Source organism: Equus asinus, chromosome 12 (genome assembly GCF_041296235.1).
Source record: "Equus asinus isolate D_3611 breed Donkey chromosome 12, EquAss-T2T_v2, whole genome shotgun sequence".
Lineage (NCBI taxonomy): Eukaryota > Metazoa > Chordata > Mammalia > Perissodactyla > Equidae > Equus > Equus asinus.
The window spans coordinates 19,413,142-19,431,633 of NC_091801.1; the positions used below are offsets into that span (position 1 = coordinate 19,413,142).

Below are 18,492 nucleotides of genomic sequence, written 5' to 3' on the forward strand. Positions count from 1 at the left end.
GAACAGACACGCACATATCCTTATGACAGTAACCTGAATAAAGGGGATGCATAAGTTCCTCTGCGAGCCTCCATGAAATGTGCTGTCTCCACCTACGACACTGCCATACCCCACGAGGCCCAGGTCATCTCACCTGCCCTGGGAAGACTTTCACAGGGTGCCCTCAGAGAAAATTATCTTTCTTTACTTTGAATTTCTGTATTTTGAATATATATTGTCCCAGGATATAAATTTCATTATAATGAATTTCATTTCAGTATGCTTAAATATAAATAAAACAGCATGGAAAATGTGACATTGGAGGTGCTAAGCAGGAAACCAGGGTGAACTTCTGCATCCTTCTTCAGGCTCTTCTGTAAGTAGTCGACCTGTAGGTAGGGACTCAATCCTGTAGTACATCCTTCTGACTATTGCAGAGGACACAGCTGAATGTCTCGCAAAACGCAGGTGCTCAGCAATGGAGTGAACTCCCGCATTGTGGCTGGAAAGGAGTCTGACCTAATACTCACCAATACTCTTTCTGAGGTGGCCTCTGACTCAGACTTCGGAATTCCTTTTTCAACTTCACCTTGGCTATCGCTCCGATAGCGATAAGCAAATTTCTTCTTCAGAGCCTCTGCTATGAGGGCAGCTGGGTCAGCAGCATCTACTGGTTTGGGCTTTATATCTTGTTCTGGCCTTAGAGAAGTGAAGAGAAATGAGGAGACACCTCAGTATGCTGCCATCCCTCAGGGACATGCTTTGTCTGCCTCTCCCTCCCTGGGAGCACTTCTCTGGCATCCCAGATGCTAGATAAAGACACTGGCAAACACTGAGGGCAGTGAGATGGAAACTCTAGGTTTAAGGCTCAACAAAAGAGCACAAAGGGGCCCAATGAATAGCCTCTGAGTTCATCTCAAGAGCAGAGGACCATGCTCTCCTTCAGGGCGATTACGGGTCCATTCTCCTCTGCAGGTCGGGTGACTACCACAGTAGGTAGGCGACACGGCTTTACTGAATGAATGACTGGACAACAACCGACTTCACATGAAAGGGCCGTAAATGCAATGCGGAAACACTAAAGAGTGACCTGGAAATGTTTATTTTGCCATTCTCTTATTAACTGTGTGTAGGAGCCACAGGGGCCCATCTTTTTTAAACTAAAAACTGACAACTATTCATGGTAGTCATGTTATAAAACAAAGTTCTCAAGAGGCCTGGTACTTTGTTTTACAAGACATAAAAAGATGAGGGAAGTGAGAAAGAGAGCAGATGTATCTCACCTTTTTACCGACCGAAGCTTTACACTGTTCATATCTTTAAGGATCTCTAGCATATTTGGCATATCAGGTTTCTTTGGACTGTTCTTAACCACTGTCTTTCCAGCACAGGCTTTCTTCTCTCTTCGCTCTCTAATCAGCTCAATAGCAGACACACTTTGGTGGAGCCCTGGTGGGGGGAGGGGCGGGGGAGGTGGCGGAGGGGGAGGTGGTGGGACAGAGGGTGGTGCTGTGGTCACAGATGTGGCAGAATCTAAATCACCTACAGAATTAAGGAAAAATCAATTTAATCTTCATGGTAATAGCAAAGTATTTTTAAAAGCAAAAATGTATTAAGGACTTACCTGTATACCTGAAAACAATATCCTTAAAAAAAAATCTCAGTTATGTAAATGGAAAAGAGGTTTCAGTTACTTGGTTAGACTCTAAATGCCTGAATCTCAGTCACTGTATCATTTAATCCCAAACTCTCCAGATGGAAAGGTTCCATTTAGCTTAACAGGGGTGTTTTTGTGATATCAAATGTTCGGGTCTGACTGTGGCACAGTTTGTAACTACTTTTAGATGAAATACAAAGCAGCCAGTTCTGCTTAAATAAATCTATCTTCAATATATACACAGTTTGACAATTTAGTACTATAGTAACTTTTTGAAAAAATATTTGATAAATTTGTGCTTCATTTTAAATTTATTTACATATGAGACTTCTTAAGCATTAAAAGCCTGTATTGACGTGGATGTGTTCAAAAGAATAGTTTTAGGTTTATTATTGCACAAATTTCTGGAAGAAAAAAATGTTATACTTAATTTCCAAAACAAGAAGTAACTAAGGTAAGAATTAAAGAGGTTATAAAATAAGAACCTAAAAATTCATCTTTCTGAATAATTGGAGGTTAGAGAGTTGTTCATTGAGTGAACTATATTGATTCGGGGAACTCAATGCAGAAGTTTTACTAATGGCATTTATGACTATAAATAGAACATCTAACATAAATCCCCAAATTATCCCATTATATACAGCAGTTTTCCTAGTCTGCCAGAAGAGGGAGGTAAAGCAAAAGAGAAATACGATTTAAAGTTAAGAACAGGGGAGGACTTTTGGTTTTTAAAAAGTTACATGCAAATTTCATTAAGTACCACGGATTACTCGAGCACGCGGTGTCTGGGTGCATTTGCCCTCTGTCCATCTGGCTGTACCCAGGGTGGAAGGGCTTTCCATGTTGGATCACATTAAACTCCAGGAGCACAAAGTAGCTCAGAGGCAGAGTCATGTCCTTATTCTTCAGACAGAGTGGGTTATCACTGAGTCTAGCCAGGACTTGGGAACAACACTAGGAAAAACAACCACTACTTCCCAACGGGTTAATGGACTAGGATTTCAAGGTGATGGTTTCTACTCCAAAGTGACAATGCCAGACAAATAAAAGCGACAGTATTAGACCAGGAGCAAGAGGACCTGACTCACTTTCTACTCTGGGCAAGAAGAGGAGAAATGACTATTAAGTGGCTACTATGTGCTAAGGGGCTTTACATAATTTCCAGTTACTGCCACAATAACTCCATAACATAAGTACTATTATCCCTATTTTAGAGCAGGAAAGGGAGGTGGAAAGGCCAAGTTCTTGCCTCAGGACACACAGGTAAGTAAACAGCACTCAATCCTGTCAGGGCTGTTTTGAGATTACCTCATGTCTGCTATGAATGGTGCCATTATCACAGACAACTAAATTTCCCATAGCAGTCACATGAGTAGTAATTCAACTGTACAAATTCCAGGGTTTTCCAAATATACTCAGTTGTCACCCCCTCTGATAGCATCAAGATTGTTCAAAACAAAACCCACTTTAACCTGACTGGGTCCTGTACTGGACTATGCAAAGAGGACTTAGCCCTGGTTTTCTAACAACCCCAATGGCTATTATTTGCTAATAAATCTTAAAAATTAACGGCATTCTCCTAATTTCCAGTTTGCTGGTTAAAACAAATGTAGGACTTACTGACCTGCAGTGAGATTTTGCTGTTCCTGTAGGGTCACGATTTTGGCAATCTGAGCTCTGAGAGCAGCAAGTTCATTTTCAAGAGCACAGATCTTCTGCAGCGCTTCCTCGTTCGCCAGTGTCGTCGTTTTCAGCTGAGGCTCTTCTGGAGCTGCGTTTGGTAAGGAAAAGCACCTGCTCGGGGGCTTCTCAGGGAAAGGAAGGTCATCCTGAAGGGGCTGCCTTGACCTGACCTCTGACCTGCGAGGAAGACAGAGGGTTGGCTGTCGCAGGCTTTGTAAGGGGCATGAACACTCATCACACGTATCTGGACATCACCACTGAGAACCACTTTTCAGGCCGTCCTTACACAAATCCCCGCCTACACGTTTCCAGACAAGGAGTTTCAAAAGAGCACTTTTCAACCTGATGTAGAGACATCCCAGCCTAGGTTTCTTGTTGCCATCCCTCTTCTTAATTTTAATCTCTACAGAATCTGCACCAACCAACAGTCTCAGGAGGCAGCACAGACTCCAACAATTTTTTTTACTAATTCATGTTTTGTTTTGGTTTGAACTAAGGTTTGAAGAAACTTTTTAATACTCCTAAAAATGGTAAACTACTACTAGTTATATTTGACAACAAAATCAAATGAGTACTGCATTAGCCCTTCCCAGGGTCTTGGCTTCTGCATTTCAACGTCAGTGTTTTCCATGTAAGATAGAATACATCAAATTGCAAGACACATTGTAACTATATGAGCCAAATACAGCATCAGAAACTGAAAAGGAGAACAGAATCATAATTGAACCCATGCAGTCACTACACAGGCAGTCTCATTTTCACTTGGGTGTAGAAAAAAAAAAGATTTTTAATGTGCATTGTTCTGTACCTCCAAATGGAAGTTTTTTGGGGTTGAGAAAAAAATTCAGATTTCTTTTCAAGGTCAATTTATATACGTATCTATTTCCTCCTATTTTCTATAATTAGGTTTTCCCGGCCTCTAAGCCCTTTACCATTTTTTTCTTCCAGCTTTATTGAGGTATAATTGACAAATATTGTATATATATAATTGTATGTGTACAACATGATGATTTGATATGCTGAAACATTTTGAAATAATCACCACAATCAAGTTAACATATCCCAGTTTCCCTCGGTTCCGTGTGGTCATGTGACTAAGATGCAGGCTGACCAGATGTAGGCAGAATGTTGGTGAGTCACCTAGGAAGGCTTCTTAAAGGAAGACGACTCCCCGAGAAAGCAAGTCCTCTCAGCTCCAAGAGCGCAGAGCAAGGGGGTGAGTGGAGTGAGAGCCACAGGGGGCAGCGGCTGACCCTGACATGGAAGCCATCGCTAAGGACGGGAGAAAGACTGGCTGGGTCCCTGAGGACACTGGAAGCTACTCTGAGAGAAAAATAAACCTCCAGCCTGTTGAAGTCACCATTATTTTGGGCTTCTCTGTCACATACAGTCAAACTTAATCGTAGCTGTTATAACATTCACCAACGTTAAATTCTATTTTAGTACTCCTTTCCTGGATATTGGTATTTTATTTCTGCTTGAGAGCTGTGATAATTCTCCACTCTATCTTGTGTTTTGAATGGGGAGTTCTTGGACCTTTAGCTTTTGGTAGTACACACTGAGTTCAGGTGTTTTTCTTCATATCTAATTTTCTTCATGCCCTGTTAACTGAACTACCATACAGAGAAGATGCTTGCACATTGTTTTTTACCTGTAACATTATTAAACAAAAATATTTAGAGAACAAATGTCCTAGTTCTTACCTAGCCCTAGCTTACCTAGCAACCAACTTTAATAATACTAACTTTATCAATTTTATTTAATTTGGAATATTTGAGGGATAGGGAAATATGTTTGGCTTGCAAAGCATCAATTACCATTCACTTTCTTAGCCCCACACTGGGAAGAAACAGGTGATAACATTTCTAAAAAAGTACATGACGATTAAACAAAAGTAAAAACTTCTATACGGAATAGTACCAGTGCTCTGATTAAATATATTAATAATGTTCTTTGAAAGATTACGTTAGGCACCGGCCCGCTGGCATAGCGGTTAAGTTTGTGTGCTCTGCTTCAGCAGCCCAGTGTTCACAGGTTCGGATCCCAGGTGCGGACCCACACACTGCTCATCAAGCCACGCTGTGGCAGCTCCCACATACAAAATAGAGAAAGAGTGGTACAGATATTAGCTCAGTGACAATCTTCCTCAAACAAAAAAGAGGAAGATTGGCAACATATGTTAGCTGAGAGCCAATCTTCCTCACCAAAAAAAGAAAGAGAGAAAGATTGTTATATAAGTTAGGAATTAGATGCATGTGTTCTAATCAACCTGCAATAAAGACAATAATTTTAATAAGACATTAAAATTTTGAAAAAAAAGTCACTATGGCTCTTTGCTGATGCAACAGGCTAAATTCTGATTTCTACCTACCTTTCACAGGATAGGTCAAAAATTGTTAAACAGCTCTATACAGTAAATACATTAAGTTACAAGTAGATAGAAATTAGTCAATCTTTTGAATGAAGTTTTTTGAGGGGAGATATTTATAGAGTAATTATATTTAATATCAATATAACGTCAAATATTCTTATTTAATTTAATATGCTTCCTAACTATGTTCTTGGTAACTTTTTATGTTTTTAACTAAACTAAACACAATAGCGATTTTTTGAAAAAACTAGGAGAACTGCTGGTAGGTTGGGACAGCAATAGGGATGGCATTTTAATCTTAAGAACAGATCTGGGTAAAATACAGAAATCTGAAATAAATGTCGAATTAAACTATCACATGTGTTCAAAACAACAGTGCAGAAGAAGGGAGAGCAGCAGTGAGTGAACTCAGAGGAAGAGAAGGCTCAGAAGCAGAGTGTTCTGGGGATGGAGGATGGAAGCCACCACACGGGCAGCGGGCTGAGGGGCATCTGGAGGGTGCCAACTGGGAGGAAGTGGAACTGAGTACAGAGGAGAGGAACAGAGAACCAGCGGATAAAGACTCATCTCTACCCCCACCATCTTCCATTCTCCATGGAAGTTGAATTTTGCTTTCTTTATCAAAACATACCTAAAGGAATAGAGATACTCCTATCTGGGGATGGAAGTGAGGACGATAGTTTGTTTTCCTATGAGTCCAGAGGTTTCATGAAGTCTATATTATAACAGCAAATAAAGTTAAATTTTGGATATCAGAATCTTTTGTGCTGCTAAACAGAAAATGATGTTATAATACTGTTTATTCAAGAACTAGTGGTCATTTTCATAGAGTATATGCCCATTTAAAATCCTAGACATTACAGGATCCAAAAGTATTAAAGGATTAAAGTTTGTTTTAAAATGTTATCATTCAAGTGTAAACCAATCTTCAAATCCCATGAATATTTACTCTTCAATATCCAGAATTGAAACAACATAATATGTCAATTTGGATTAAGATATCAACTACAAGACATGTTTGAACAGTTTACTTCTTTAAAAGATATTCTAGGCAAAATAAATGGTAAGAGAAAATTAATGAATACTGAACAGCAACTACAATGTTAAAAAACAGAATTAAGCTTTCACATCTCTTCGTAACTCCTACAGGCAAATTTCATCCTTTTCTTTCCATCTACTGAAAATTAAGGACAAAGCACTCATTAATCTTGAATACCAGTAGGCCTGGTAAGAGAAAAAAGTTTAGGGTCTTACCAAAATAATTTAAGTAACAGTCAGATTATCTGTATTTTACATCTATGCTATTTTCATAACTTTGATTATATAGATTCTGCATTTCCCTATATGAAATACTGTTGATGGTTATGGGATCAAAGTTTTAATAGGAAATGTGGAGATTTCAATTTAAAGGTGGGTTTTTAGACGGTGTAAAAGGAAAGTCATCCTGAAATGATTATGTCTTCTCTCAAAGACACAGAGAGATTCAACATTTAAAGGAGCTGGAGAACCAAAAACAAAAGCCAGAAGAGTTGCTCTGTAATACTCTTCCCTGTGTATGTAAAGTTTTATGAAAATTCTCAGACATGCCCCTTGCTTTAAAAGTACAAACACATAGCCTTTTCTCACAGACATCTGTTTTATAAGCCAGTCAACAAATAATTCATTCTCAGAACCAACGTTCGCCCCCCTTCAGAATAGAGAGCTGTTAAGAGCTAGAATATAGAGGCAGAATTAATCCAAACTAGAGAAATGCTTGTCTAGAATTTGTGTGTATAATTCAGAGAAATTTCAAGAAACAAAAACGAATATAACAAAAAAACCAGGCATCAAGTATGGATGTCCCAAAAGCAGAAGACAAACAGCCAAAGTGTTTCTCCTTTTGTTTTTTCCAAATAATTTTATTGGGCTTACAATGGTTTATAACATTGTGTGATTTTGGGTGTACCTTATTGTTTATCAATTCCTGAGTATACTTTATAAAAATATGGAAAGCTTCATGCATTTGTGTGTCATCTTTGTGCAAATCTTCTCTGTATCGTTCCAATTTTTAGTACATGTGCTGCCGAAGTGAGCACCCAAAGTGTTTCTTAAAACCATTTTCCGCACACTGACTTCTGCTGGTGAGATTTCTACCTTTGTTGTTCGTTTGATTTTGCCTCCAAAGTGCCGAACAGCAGAAGGCACAGGCTCGTTTCAGGGGGCACTGCACCCTAACTGTCCAGCTCTCGTACCTTTTCAGGGTTAGGATCAAGGGCAGCCGCTGTCAGAGCACAACTTACATAAATAGGAAAGGCTTTTTAAGCTCCACTGACTATTTCAAAGAAAATTCTAAATTAAATATAATGTACCTCTGGGGCATTTCACTTAGTGAAAAATGATAATGCACCTTTATCTCACACTAAATGAAAACTCAAAATCTGAGATTAAGTATCAGCTCAGTGTGTATGAAAGGTGGTATTCCCAAGATGATTTTTATTGACCCTCCCCACGTTTTCAGAGAATAGCCTAGAAAGGAATAAAAATACACTCTATTGTCAGTTTAGTTCCCTGAAAACATGAAGTTGGGTAGAAAACATTAAGTTTTCCAAGGGAGCAAGTAGTTGGATAAAGACAAACTGACTGGAGAAATTATTTTGACAGAGGTAAGTAACGCATGAAAGCATTTCCGGGGAGCAGACAGGACTGCTGTGATGCGAGGGAGCAGACGACTAGCGGGATTCACTGCATTAGCCCTTCTGGGAGCTGTTCAACACAAGCCTCTTGCTTTGTATAGTAAAGGCTGGATCTTCCTAAAAGTGCTATTTAACAGAAATGACATTTCTCCCTTCAATGCAGTTTTTTGTTGATGTACATTATCAGTTAATGTCTGGTGTCAAATAATTGAGATTAAAGTGGGCCTGAGTAACACCTACTGTTTGCAGTGCTGGGAGGAGGAAACCGTCTTGCTCTGATCTACCGAGTCTCCTGGTCTACACTGGCTAGCACCCATGGAGCTGTGGTGAGCCAGCCTGCTTGCCTGCTGAGTCATTTCTTTCGGAGTCTTGTTACTCATCGTCATCCTCTACAAGGTTGGGGTTCTTCCCCAACACTCCTTAAGAAACAACACATTCCACTTTATACTTAATACGCAAATTTGAAAAATTAAGCCGGATATCTTTGGTCAAAGTCTTCGGTCTCACTTTATTCACTATCCTTATATTATGGATTTTTGTAAATACGTTCATCCAAGTCATTAGATTACAAACACTCTGGTGTAAGAAAAAGGGCTACCTGAAATACGTTCAAATCCTGTAAACCTATAAATTTTTACTTAGTAAATACTCAGTTTGATATTTATGTGGCACTCACAATTAAGAATTAGACACAATTAGAAATTAATATAGGGGCCGGCCCAGTGGCGCAGCGGTTAAGTTCACACATTCCGCTTCTCCACGGCCCGGGATTCACCAGTTCAGATCCTGGGTGCAGACATGGCACCACTTGGCACGCCATGCTGTGGTAGGCGTCCCACATATAAAGTAGAGGAAGATGGGCATGGATGTTAGCTCAGGGCCAGGCTTCCTCAGCAAAAAGAGGAGGACTGGCAGTAGTTAGCTCAGGGCTAGTCTTCCTCAAAAAAAAAAAAAAAAGAAATTAATAAATTAATACAGAATGAAGAAACTGGAGTTAAACTTGAAATATTTCAATATTCCTTAAATAATGTTCTTCTCCAAAATCAATCGAAGACTTGATGACAATGTTCATCATGTCTACCAGAAGCCACTAGAGGTTAGTGTCATTAATTTCATCACACAGTGTGCATGCTATGCTGTGTATATATCCAAAGACTACACATTCTCCTTACTACTACTATGAAAGAGAACAAATTAATGATCTTAAGATTATCAGTTATACTGATTCCTTCAAAGAATCTCAATGCTTCTTATAAAAATGAAAATTTCTTTCCAATTCTGAGGCCATTCTGTTAATTCAAAGGGAAATGAAAATGCGTATAGAAAAGAGGAAAAAGAATGAGGCCTTACTGTGTGCATTCAACTGTGTTAAGTTTTCCCATGTTATCTTTTAAAATTCTCCTCTCAAGGTAGGTATTAATACTTCCAATTTAGAGATGAAAAAACCGAAGTTCAGTGCATTTGAAAAAAAATCATTTGTACAATAACCAATTATGAAGGACTCATATGTATGCTATGTTCCCAGAGATATAATACTGTGACATTGTAACTAATTGTTACAGAAGTGTCATCAACATAAATTTCAAGGGAGAAATAAGAAACATATCTTGAATAGCTCTGGCTTTCATACAAATACAAATGTGAGAGGCAGAGAAACACTCAAACGGCAATATGTAAGCCTTGAATGTACTCTTTTCATATTATGTTTTTAAGATTTGTTATAGTTACAAGTTGTTATAAATTTAAGTTATAAAAAATTCCCATATAAATGCAATTAATATCAAAGTGACAGAGGAAGAAAGACTCAACTTGCCTGGTAAGAGTACTAGTATTCAATAATTGTCAAGACAAAGTAAAAGTCCATGATCCTATTGTGTCTTACTGTTTAAAACAGATGGCAAATTTGCTCCCTCATCAAGCTACAATACGCTTTGTTATGTGAGACTGATAAAAGAGTGCTTCCTCAAAGCTCCCTTCCATGCGGAGATGGTCAGACTCAGATGTGTCAGCCTGTTTATCAGGATATCAGCCACAGGAAGTAACTCTGAGAATGCCCTTCCCAGACACCTAGTTTTATGTACGTCTACAATTTGTCACAATCGATGTGAGCAATACAGCAACACATTGCAAAAGAGAAAGTCTGCCCAATTTTTCTAATCACGTGAGCCATGTCACTAACCTGTCACTAACTTTGGAATTCTGGGGGCACTTCACTACCTGTCTGTCAATTTCCCCCTCTAGAGCACCACTCAAATCCAACTGGGTCTCCTCTGTTTCCTTCTCAGTTCGTTCAAGTTCAGATTATCTTTACCTAGAGTACTTCCAGGCACCTTTTCAAAGACCCTTTAGCCAATTATTTTCAACATCATTGACAAAATCCATTATCCAGATCCATTACGCCAACTCAATTCCTCTATAATCACAATCACCATAATAGCTACCCCATAATGCTATACCCAGTGCAAACACGACATGTATGTTAAAAGCCTTTCTCTTTCCAGGAAGATGGAACAGATGCACTTATCCCTATTTTTCCTCCTGACTACAACTAAAAACCCTTGACATTTTACAGAAAACAAATATAACAAGACTTTGAAAGGTACAGAGAAGGCAGACTGGCTGGGATCTTGGGAGCTAAAGAAAAAAAGACACAAGAGTGAGTTCCCTGGTTTTCCTTTCGCCTCATATATCCCAGACCAGGGGCTGGAGTAACAGGTAACCCAGAAATGCCAATGGATGCAGGAAAAAAAAAGCCCCAACAAAAGCCTGCTCTCTCAGCTAAAGGACCAAGAAAGGGGGAAGCCTCCCAAGATACAGAACTTATGTAAAATAACTGCTCTACTCCAGCCAAACACCACAGCAGATACTGCGGCCCCACCTCCACCATGCAGCAAAGGCCAACTTCCATCCTTGCTAGGCTGCAATGAAGTGCCTCAAACCCTGCAGGACAGTGTTAGAGGAGGCAGAGACTTCACAAGACACGCCATTTCCCTGTGGAAATGTGGAGACAGCGTGGGAGCCTGGAATTACACCGCATCCAGCAGTAATGTGGCACCCTCCCCTAGCCACTGGGATGGTGTCACAGGCTGCCCCTCAGGGAGGAGCTCCCAGCCCACCCAGCAGTAATAAGGAGCACCACCCTCAGGGGTGGATGAAAGCCAAGTGGGAAACTGGACTTCTGCTCCCACACAGCAGTAACATGGTGGCACCTGCTCTTCCCCACCAGAGAGCTGTCAGTGAAGGCAGCTAAAAGGAGAGGTTTAAATAAGATCCAGAGTTCCATATACCCAAAATATCTAGGTTTCAATCAAAAATCACTCCTCAAGGGGCTGACCCCGTGGCCGAGTGGTTAAGTTCGCGCACTCCGCTGCAGGCGGCCCAGTGTTTCGTTGGTTCGAATCCTGGGCGCGGACATGGCACTGCTCATCAAACCACGCTGGGGCAGCGTCCCACATGCCACAGCTAGAAGGACCCACAACGAAGAATATATAACTATGTACTGGGGGGCTTTGGGAAGAAAAAGGAAAAATAAAATCTTTAAAAAAAAAGAAAATCACTCCTCAAACCGGGAGTCAGAAAGAACACAAATTGAATGAAAAAAGACAATCAACAGATGCCAGCTGAGATGACAGAGATGTTTAATTATCTGACAGAGTTTAAGACAGCTATGACAAAAAGGCCTCAATGAGCAATTACCAGCACTCTTGAAACAAATGAAAAAACAGAGTCTCAGCAAAGAAACAAGATATAAAGGAGAACCAAATGAAAATTTCACAGCTGAAAAGTAAAATAACTGAAATAAAAAACACAGCAGATAGGATCAAAAGCAGAATGGAGAAGACAGAGGAAAGAATCAGTGAATTTGGAGACAGAACAAAAGAAATTATCAAATCTGAAAAACAAAAAGCAAACAGACCAGGAAAAAAATGAACAGAGTCTCAGTAATGTGCATGACCATAACAGAAGACCTAATATTTGTGTCATCAGGGCCCCAGAAGGACAGGAGAACGGGGGCAAAGCTCAAAAAGCACTCAAAGAAATAATGGCAGAAAACTTACTTAAAGAAAATATTTACAGAAATAACGACAAAAGACATAAACCTAAAGATTCAAGAAACTGAGTGAACCAAAAACACAATAAACCCAACAAAATCTATACCAAGAAACATCTTACTCAGACTTCTGAAAACTAAAGACAAAGAAGAAATTTATAAAGCAGCTAGAGAGAAAGAACACCTTACCTAGAGTGGAAAAAATATAGGAATAACAGAGGATGTCTCACCTGATATCACGGAGGCTTGAAGAAACTGGCACGTTTCTCAAGTGCTAAAAGAAAAGAACTATAAACTCATAATCTTATACCCAGCAAACATATCCTTCAACATTGGGGAAATCAAGAATTTTCAGAGGCTAGCCTGGTGGTGCAGCAGTTAAGTTCCCATGTTCCGCTGGTATTACCCTGACACCAAAACCAGACAAAGAATCACAGACGTAAATGTAAAATATTAAACTATAAACTTAAAAAAACACACAAGAAAATCCACAGGATGTAACACTAGGCACTGAGTTCTTATACTGACACCAAAAGCACGATTCATGAAAGGAAAAATCAATAAATTGGATTTTATCGGAATTAAAAACTTTTACCCCATGAAAGACCTTATTAAATAGAAGAAAAGACAAGTTTTTACTTGTCTTACTTTATGTAGGAGAAAATGTTTACAAACCACATATCTGACAAGGACCCCTGTCTAGAATATATAAAAAATTCTCAGAAAAAAACCCAATTAGAAAATGGGTAAAGACACAAAGAGACATTTTGCCCAAAAGGATATAAAGATGGCAAATAAGCACATGAAAAGATGTTTAACATCATTAGCCATTAAAGGAACATACATTGAAACCACAATGAGTTATCATACACACCTATTAGGATGGCAAAAAAGGAAAAAGAAAGAATAACACCACCAAACATTGGTGAGGATGCAGAGAAGCTGGATTAGCCATACATTGCCGGTGGGAATGTAAAATGGTACAGCCACTCTGGAAAATAGTTTGTCAACTTCTTAAAAACTAAACATGCAACTACCTTATGACACAAATGATCCAAGAACTGCACTCATGGGCATTTATTTCCGAGAAATGAAAACTTACGGTTGTTCAAAATCCTCTACATAAATGTTTGTAGCAACTTTATTCATAATAGCTAAAAACTGAAATCAATCCAGATGTCCATCAACTGGTGGATGGTTAAACAAACTGTGGTCCATCCTCACCAAGGAATACTACCCAGTACTAAAAAGGAATGAGTTACTGATATACATAACAACCTGAATAAATCCCCAGAAAATTATACTTAGTGAAAAAAGCCAGTCCCAAAAGGTTGCTTATTGTATGATTCAATTTATATAACATTCTTGAAATGACTAAATTGTGAAAATGGAGAACAGATAAGTGGTTACCATTGATTGAGGAGGGTTTGGAGATGGAAAGGAAGTGAGTGTGGCCATAAAAAGGCAGCATAAGGGATACTTATGGTATGGAAATGTTCTCCCTCTTGACTGTATCAGTGTCAATATCCTGGTTGTGATCAAGTACCATAGTTTTGCAGGATGTTACCATTGGAGAAAACTGCGTAAAAGGTACAGGGAATGTTTCTGTATTCTTTCTTAAAACTACATGTGAATAATTTACAATAATCTCAAAATAAAAAGTTTAATTAGAAGAATGACATCAACATCATGGCAGAGTGAGTTGTCTCTCCCCTCTAAGTTACAACTAAATACACATCCATTAACCAACAGAAGATTCACAGCACAACAGGACGTCAGAGAGATCCATGCAGCATCCATCCATACATCAGAAGGCAGATGGACTGGACCCCTGGAAGCAGTGGAACTAGGGGAGCGGCCCCTTCCTCGTCCCTGGAAGCAGCGATCCAGGATGCGGATACTCACACAGCAGCCAGTGCAACTGCAAGTGGAGGCAGGGCCAACCCAGCCACTGTGTGAATGCTTGCAGAGTGGTGGTAGCCTGGCCTTCAGGAGTGCCCACCATGCTGTGGTGGTTCCATCTGCACAACGTTCCCTGCAAGTGGTGGCCGCTCAGCCCATGCAAAGGCACCCCACTGACTGGCTGGAGTCCAGCCCATGAAAACACAGAGCAGCCAACTGACACAGCTATGAGCAGACAAGGCAGGAACAGAAAAAATAGCCCCCGTGCACACCACAATGGTGACGGGGGAATCTGCGACCAGAGGCAATAAGAACCATAGCTGAACTGCTGACCCAGCCCCCAGGGGTGGCAACCCCAACACCAGCTCCACTGGCAGTGGGAGCTGTATACAAGTCCCTGGGTGCCCTGGTCCCCACCAGTGACAGTGACACTTGTGAACACAGCACCCTTGGTAGCAGTGCAACCAGCACACCAAAACAACCCAGGAACAGCAGCAAAGGTGGTGCACAGGACAGCCGCATCCAAGGCCACAGAGAGCCAATAGAGGAACACAAGACCCACGTGGCCAGAACCAAAATAAACAAAGCGGTACTCAAATAAGAAAAGGTAATTACTACTACAAATGTGCTGGCAGAGGATCAATTCATCAAACACCACTAAGAACTGTAGAACACTGAACACTGCAGAACAGAAGGAAAATGAAAGCTCTCCAGAAACCAAACCTGAAGTCACAGAAGACTACAATCTAACTGACAGAGAATTCAAAATAGCTGTCATAAAAAAATTCAACAAGTTACAAGAAAACTCAGAAAGACGGTTCAATGAGCACAGGAATAAAATTAATGAATAGAAGGAATACTTCACCAAAGAGATTGAAGCTCTAAAAAAACACCAAACAGAAATTCTGAATATGAAGAGCACAATCAATGAGATAAAAAAATAATGTAGGAAGCATAAAAAATAGAGTAGACATTATGGAGTAAAAGTAGAGAATTAGTGACCTTGATAATAGAAATGCTTCAGGTGGAGGAGGGGACAGAACAAAGATTTTTTAAAAATGAAGAAATTCTTTAAGAGATATCAGACTAAATTAGGAAAACGAACATAAAGAATAGATATCCTAGAGGGAGAAAAGAGCAGAGAGCTTGTTCAAAGAAATAATAGCTGAGAACTCGAAGCTGGGGAAGAAACCGGACATACAAACACATGAAGCCAGTAGAACTCCTAATTGCATCAATGCAAAAAGAACTTCTCCAAGGCATAGAGTAGTAAAACTGTCAAAAGTCAATGACAAAGAAAAAATATTAAGGGCAGCAAGAGAGGAAAATAACCTACAAAGGAACCACCATCAGGCTTTCAAGGAATTTCTCAGCAGAAACTTACAGGCTAGGAGAGAATGGAATGAAATATTCAAAATACTGAAAGACAAAAAGTATCAGCCAAGAATACTCTATCCAGCAAAATTATCCTTCAGATATGATGGAGAAATAAAAGCATTCCCAGATAAACAAAAAGTGAGGGAGTTCATCGCCATTAGTCCTGCCTTACAAGAAATGAAAGGGAGCCCTCCTACCTGAGACAAAAAGGCAAAAGGTTTACAAAGCCTTGAGCAAAGAGATAAACAGATGGACAAAATCAGAAAATTGCAGCTCTCTATCACAATAGGTTAGCAAACAATTATAACATAAAAGATAAAGGGAAAGAAAGCCTCAAAAATAACTTTAAACAATTCAGCTTAGTCACAAACTCACAGTACAAAAAAGAATAATTTATGACAACAAAAACACAGAAGAGAAAGAGGAAAGGGATGGAACCTGCTTAGGCTAATGGAGACAAGAGGCTATCAGAAAATGAACTACCTCATTTATGAGATCTTTTATACAAACCTCATGGTAACCACTAAACAAAAAATCAGAGCAGAATCACAAATCATAAATTAAAAATGACTGAGAAAACCATCACAGAAAACCACCAAACTGAAATGGTAGTCAGAAATAAAAGGGAAAAGAAACAATGGGAATACAGAACAACCAGAAAACAAGAGATAAAATGCAGTATTAAGCACCCACATATCAATAATCACTCTAAATGTAAGTGGAGTGAATTCACCAATCAAAAGACACAGAGTGGCTGGATGGATTAAAAAACAAGACCCAATAATATCCTGCCTCCAGGAAACAAATCTCAGCTCTAAAGACAAACATATGCAGAGAGTGAAGGGATGGAAGATGATACATCAAGTAAATGACAAGAAAAAGAAAGCGAGTGTAGCCCTACTTGTATCAGACAAAGCAGACTTCAAGACCAAAAAGATAATGAGAGACAAAGATGAACATTGTGTAATGATAAAAGTGACATTCCACCAAGAAGACACAACACTTATTAATATATATGCACATAACACAGAAGCACCTAAGTACATAAAGCAACTACTAAAAGACCTAAAGAGAGAAATTGACAGCAACACAAGAACCTCAATGGATAGAACCTCAACACCCCACTTACCTCAATGGACAGATCATCCAGACAGAGTCAACAAGGAAACAGTAGCCTTACATGAAACACTGGATCAGGTGGACTTAATAGATATATATAGAACATTCCACCCAAAAACAGCACAATATAGATTCTTCTCAAGTGCACATGGAACATTCACAAAGATAGGTCATATGCTGGGAAACAAGGCAAGCCTCAATAAATTTAAGAAGACTTAAATCATATCAAGCATCTTTTCTGACCACAATGCTACGAAACTAGAAATCAACTACAAAAAGAACCCTGAGAAAGTCACAACTATGTGGAGACTAAACAACATGCTACTGAACAGCCACTGGATCAACGAAGAAATCAAAAAATACCTGGAGCCACATGAAAATGAAAATACAACATACCAACTCTTACGGGATGCAGCAAAAGCAGTACTAAGAGGGAAATTTATAGCAATACAGGCCTACCTCAACAAACAAGAGATATCTCAAATAAGTAATCCTAAACTACACCTAAAGGACTAGAAAAAGAAGAACAAACAAAGCCCAAAGTCAGGAGGAGCGAAATAAGAGAAATCAGAGCAGAAATAAATGAAATAGAGACTAAAAAAACAGTAGAAAGTATCAATGAAACTAAGAGCTGGTTCTTTGACAGGACAAACAAAAGTGACAAACCCTTAGCCAGACTCATTAATAAAAAAAGAAAGAAGACTCAAATAAATAAAATTAGAAATAAAAGAGGGGAAATTAAAACAGATACCACAGGAATACAAAGGGTTTCAAGAGAATACTATGAGAAGCCATGTGCCAAGAAATTGGATAACCTAGAAGAAATGGATAGATTCTTAGACTCATTCAACCTCCCAAAATTGAATCAAGAAGAAACAGAGAATCTGAATAGACCAATCACAAGTAAAGAGAAAACGGTAATCGACGAAAACCTCCCAAAAAACAAAAGTCCAGGACCAGCTGGCTTCTCTGGTGAATTCTACCAAACATTCAAACAAGATTTAATATCTATGCTTCTCAAACTATTCTAAAATAGTGAAGAAGAAAGGATGCTGCCTAACTCGTTCCCTTGAGACCAAAGCCAGACAAGGACAACACAAAAAAGGAAAATTACAGGCCACTATCACTGATGAACATAGATGGAAGAATCCTCAACAAAATATTAGCAAATTGAAAACAACAATACATTAAAAAGGCCATACACCAGGATCAAGTGGGATTTATTCCAGGGATGCAAGGATGGTTCAACATCTGCAAATCAATCAACATGATACGCCACATTAACAAAACGTGGAATAAAAACTACATGATCACCTCAACAGATGAGGAGAAAACATTTGACAAGATCCAACATCCATTTATGATAAAAAAAACTCTCAATAAAATGAGTATAGAAGGAAAGTACCTCAACATAATAAAGGCCATATATGAAAAACCCATAGCCAACATCATACTCAATGGGAAAAAACTGAAAGCCATCCCTCTGAGAAGAGGAACAAGACAAGGGTGCCTGCTCTCACCCCTCTATTCAATATAGTACTGGAAGTTTTGGCCAGAGCAATTAGGCAAGAAAAAGAAATAAAAGGGATCCAAACTGGAAAGGAAGAAGTAAAACTCTCACTTTTTGCAGATGACATGATTCTATACATAGAAAACTCTAAAGAATCCACCAGAAAACTAT

The 18,492-nt window shown here is 39.2% G+C and overlaps 1 protein-coding gene and 1 pseudogene across 3 annotated transcripts in view; both read right to left on the reverse strand.

Moving 5' to 3' along the window:
• The window catches only part of MTFR1 (mitochondrial fission regulator 1), a 52,680-nt gene that overhangs the window by 1,954 nt on the left and 32,234 nt on the right, over positions 1-18,492 (reverse strand). For all 3 annotated transcript variants that reach the window (XM_070481180.1, XM_044780230.2, XM_070481181.1), the window contains 3 exons: positions 3,261-3,496; positions 1,263-1,521; positions 510-678 (listed from right to left, as the gene is read on the reverse strand). In XM_070481180.1, coding sequence (XP_070337281.1) covers positions 510-678; positions 1,263-1,521; positions 3,261-3,496 — 664 coding nt within the window. The remainder of the gene's footprint in view (positions 1-509; positions 679-1,262; positions 1,522-3,260; positions 3,497-18,492) is intronic.
• On the reverse strand, positions 7,669-7,765 carry LOC123275894 (U6 spliceosomal RNA; annotated as a pseudogene).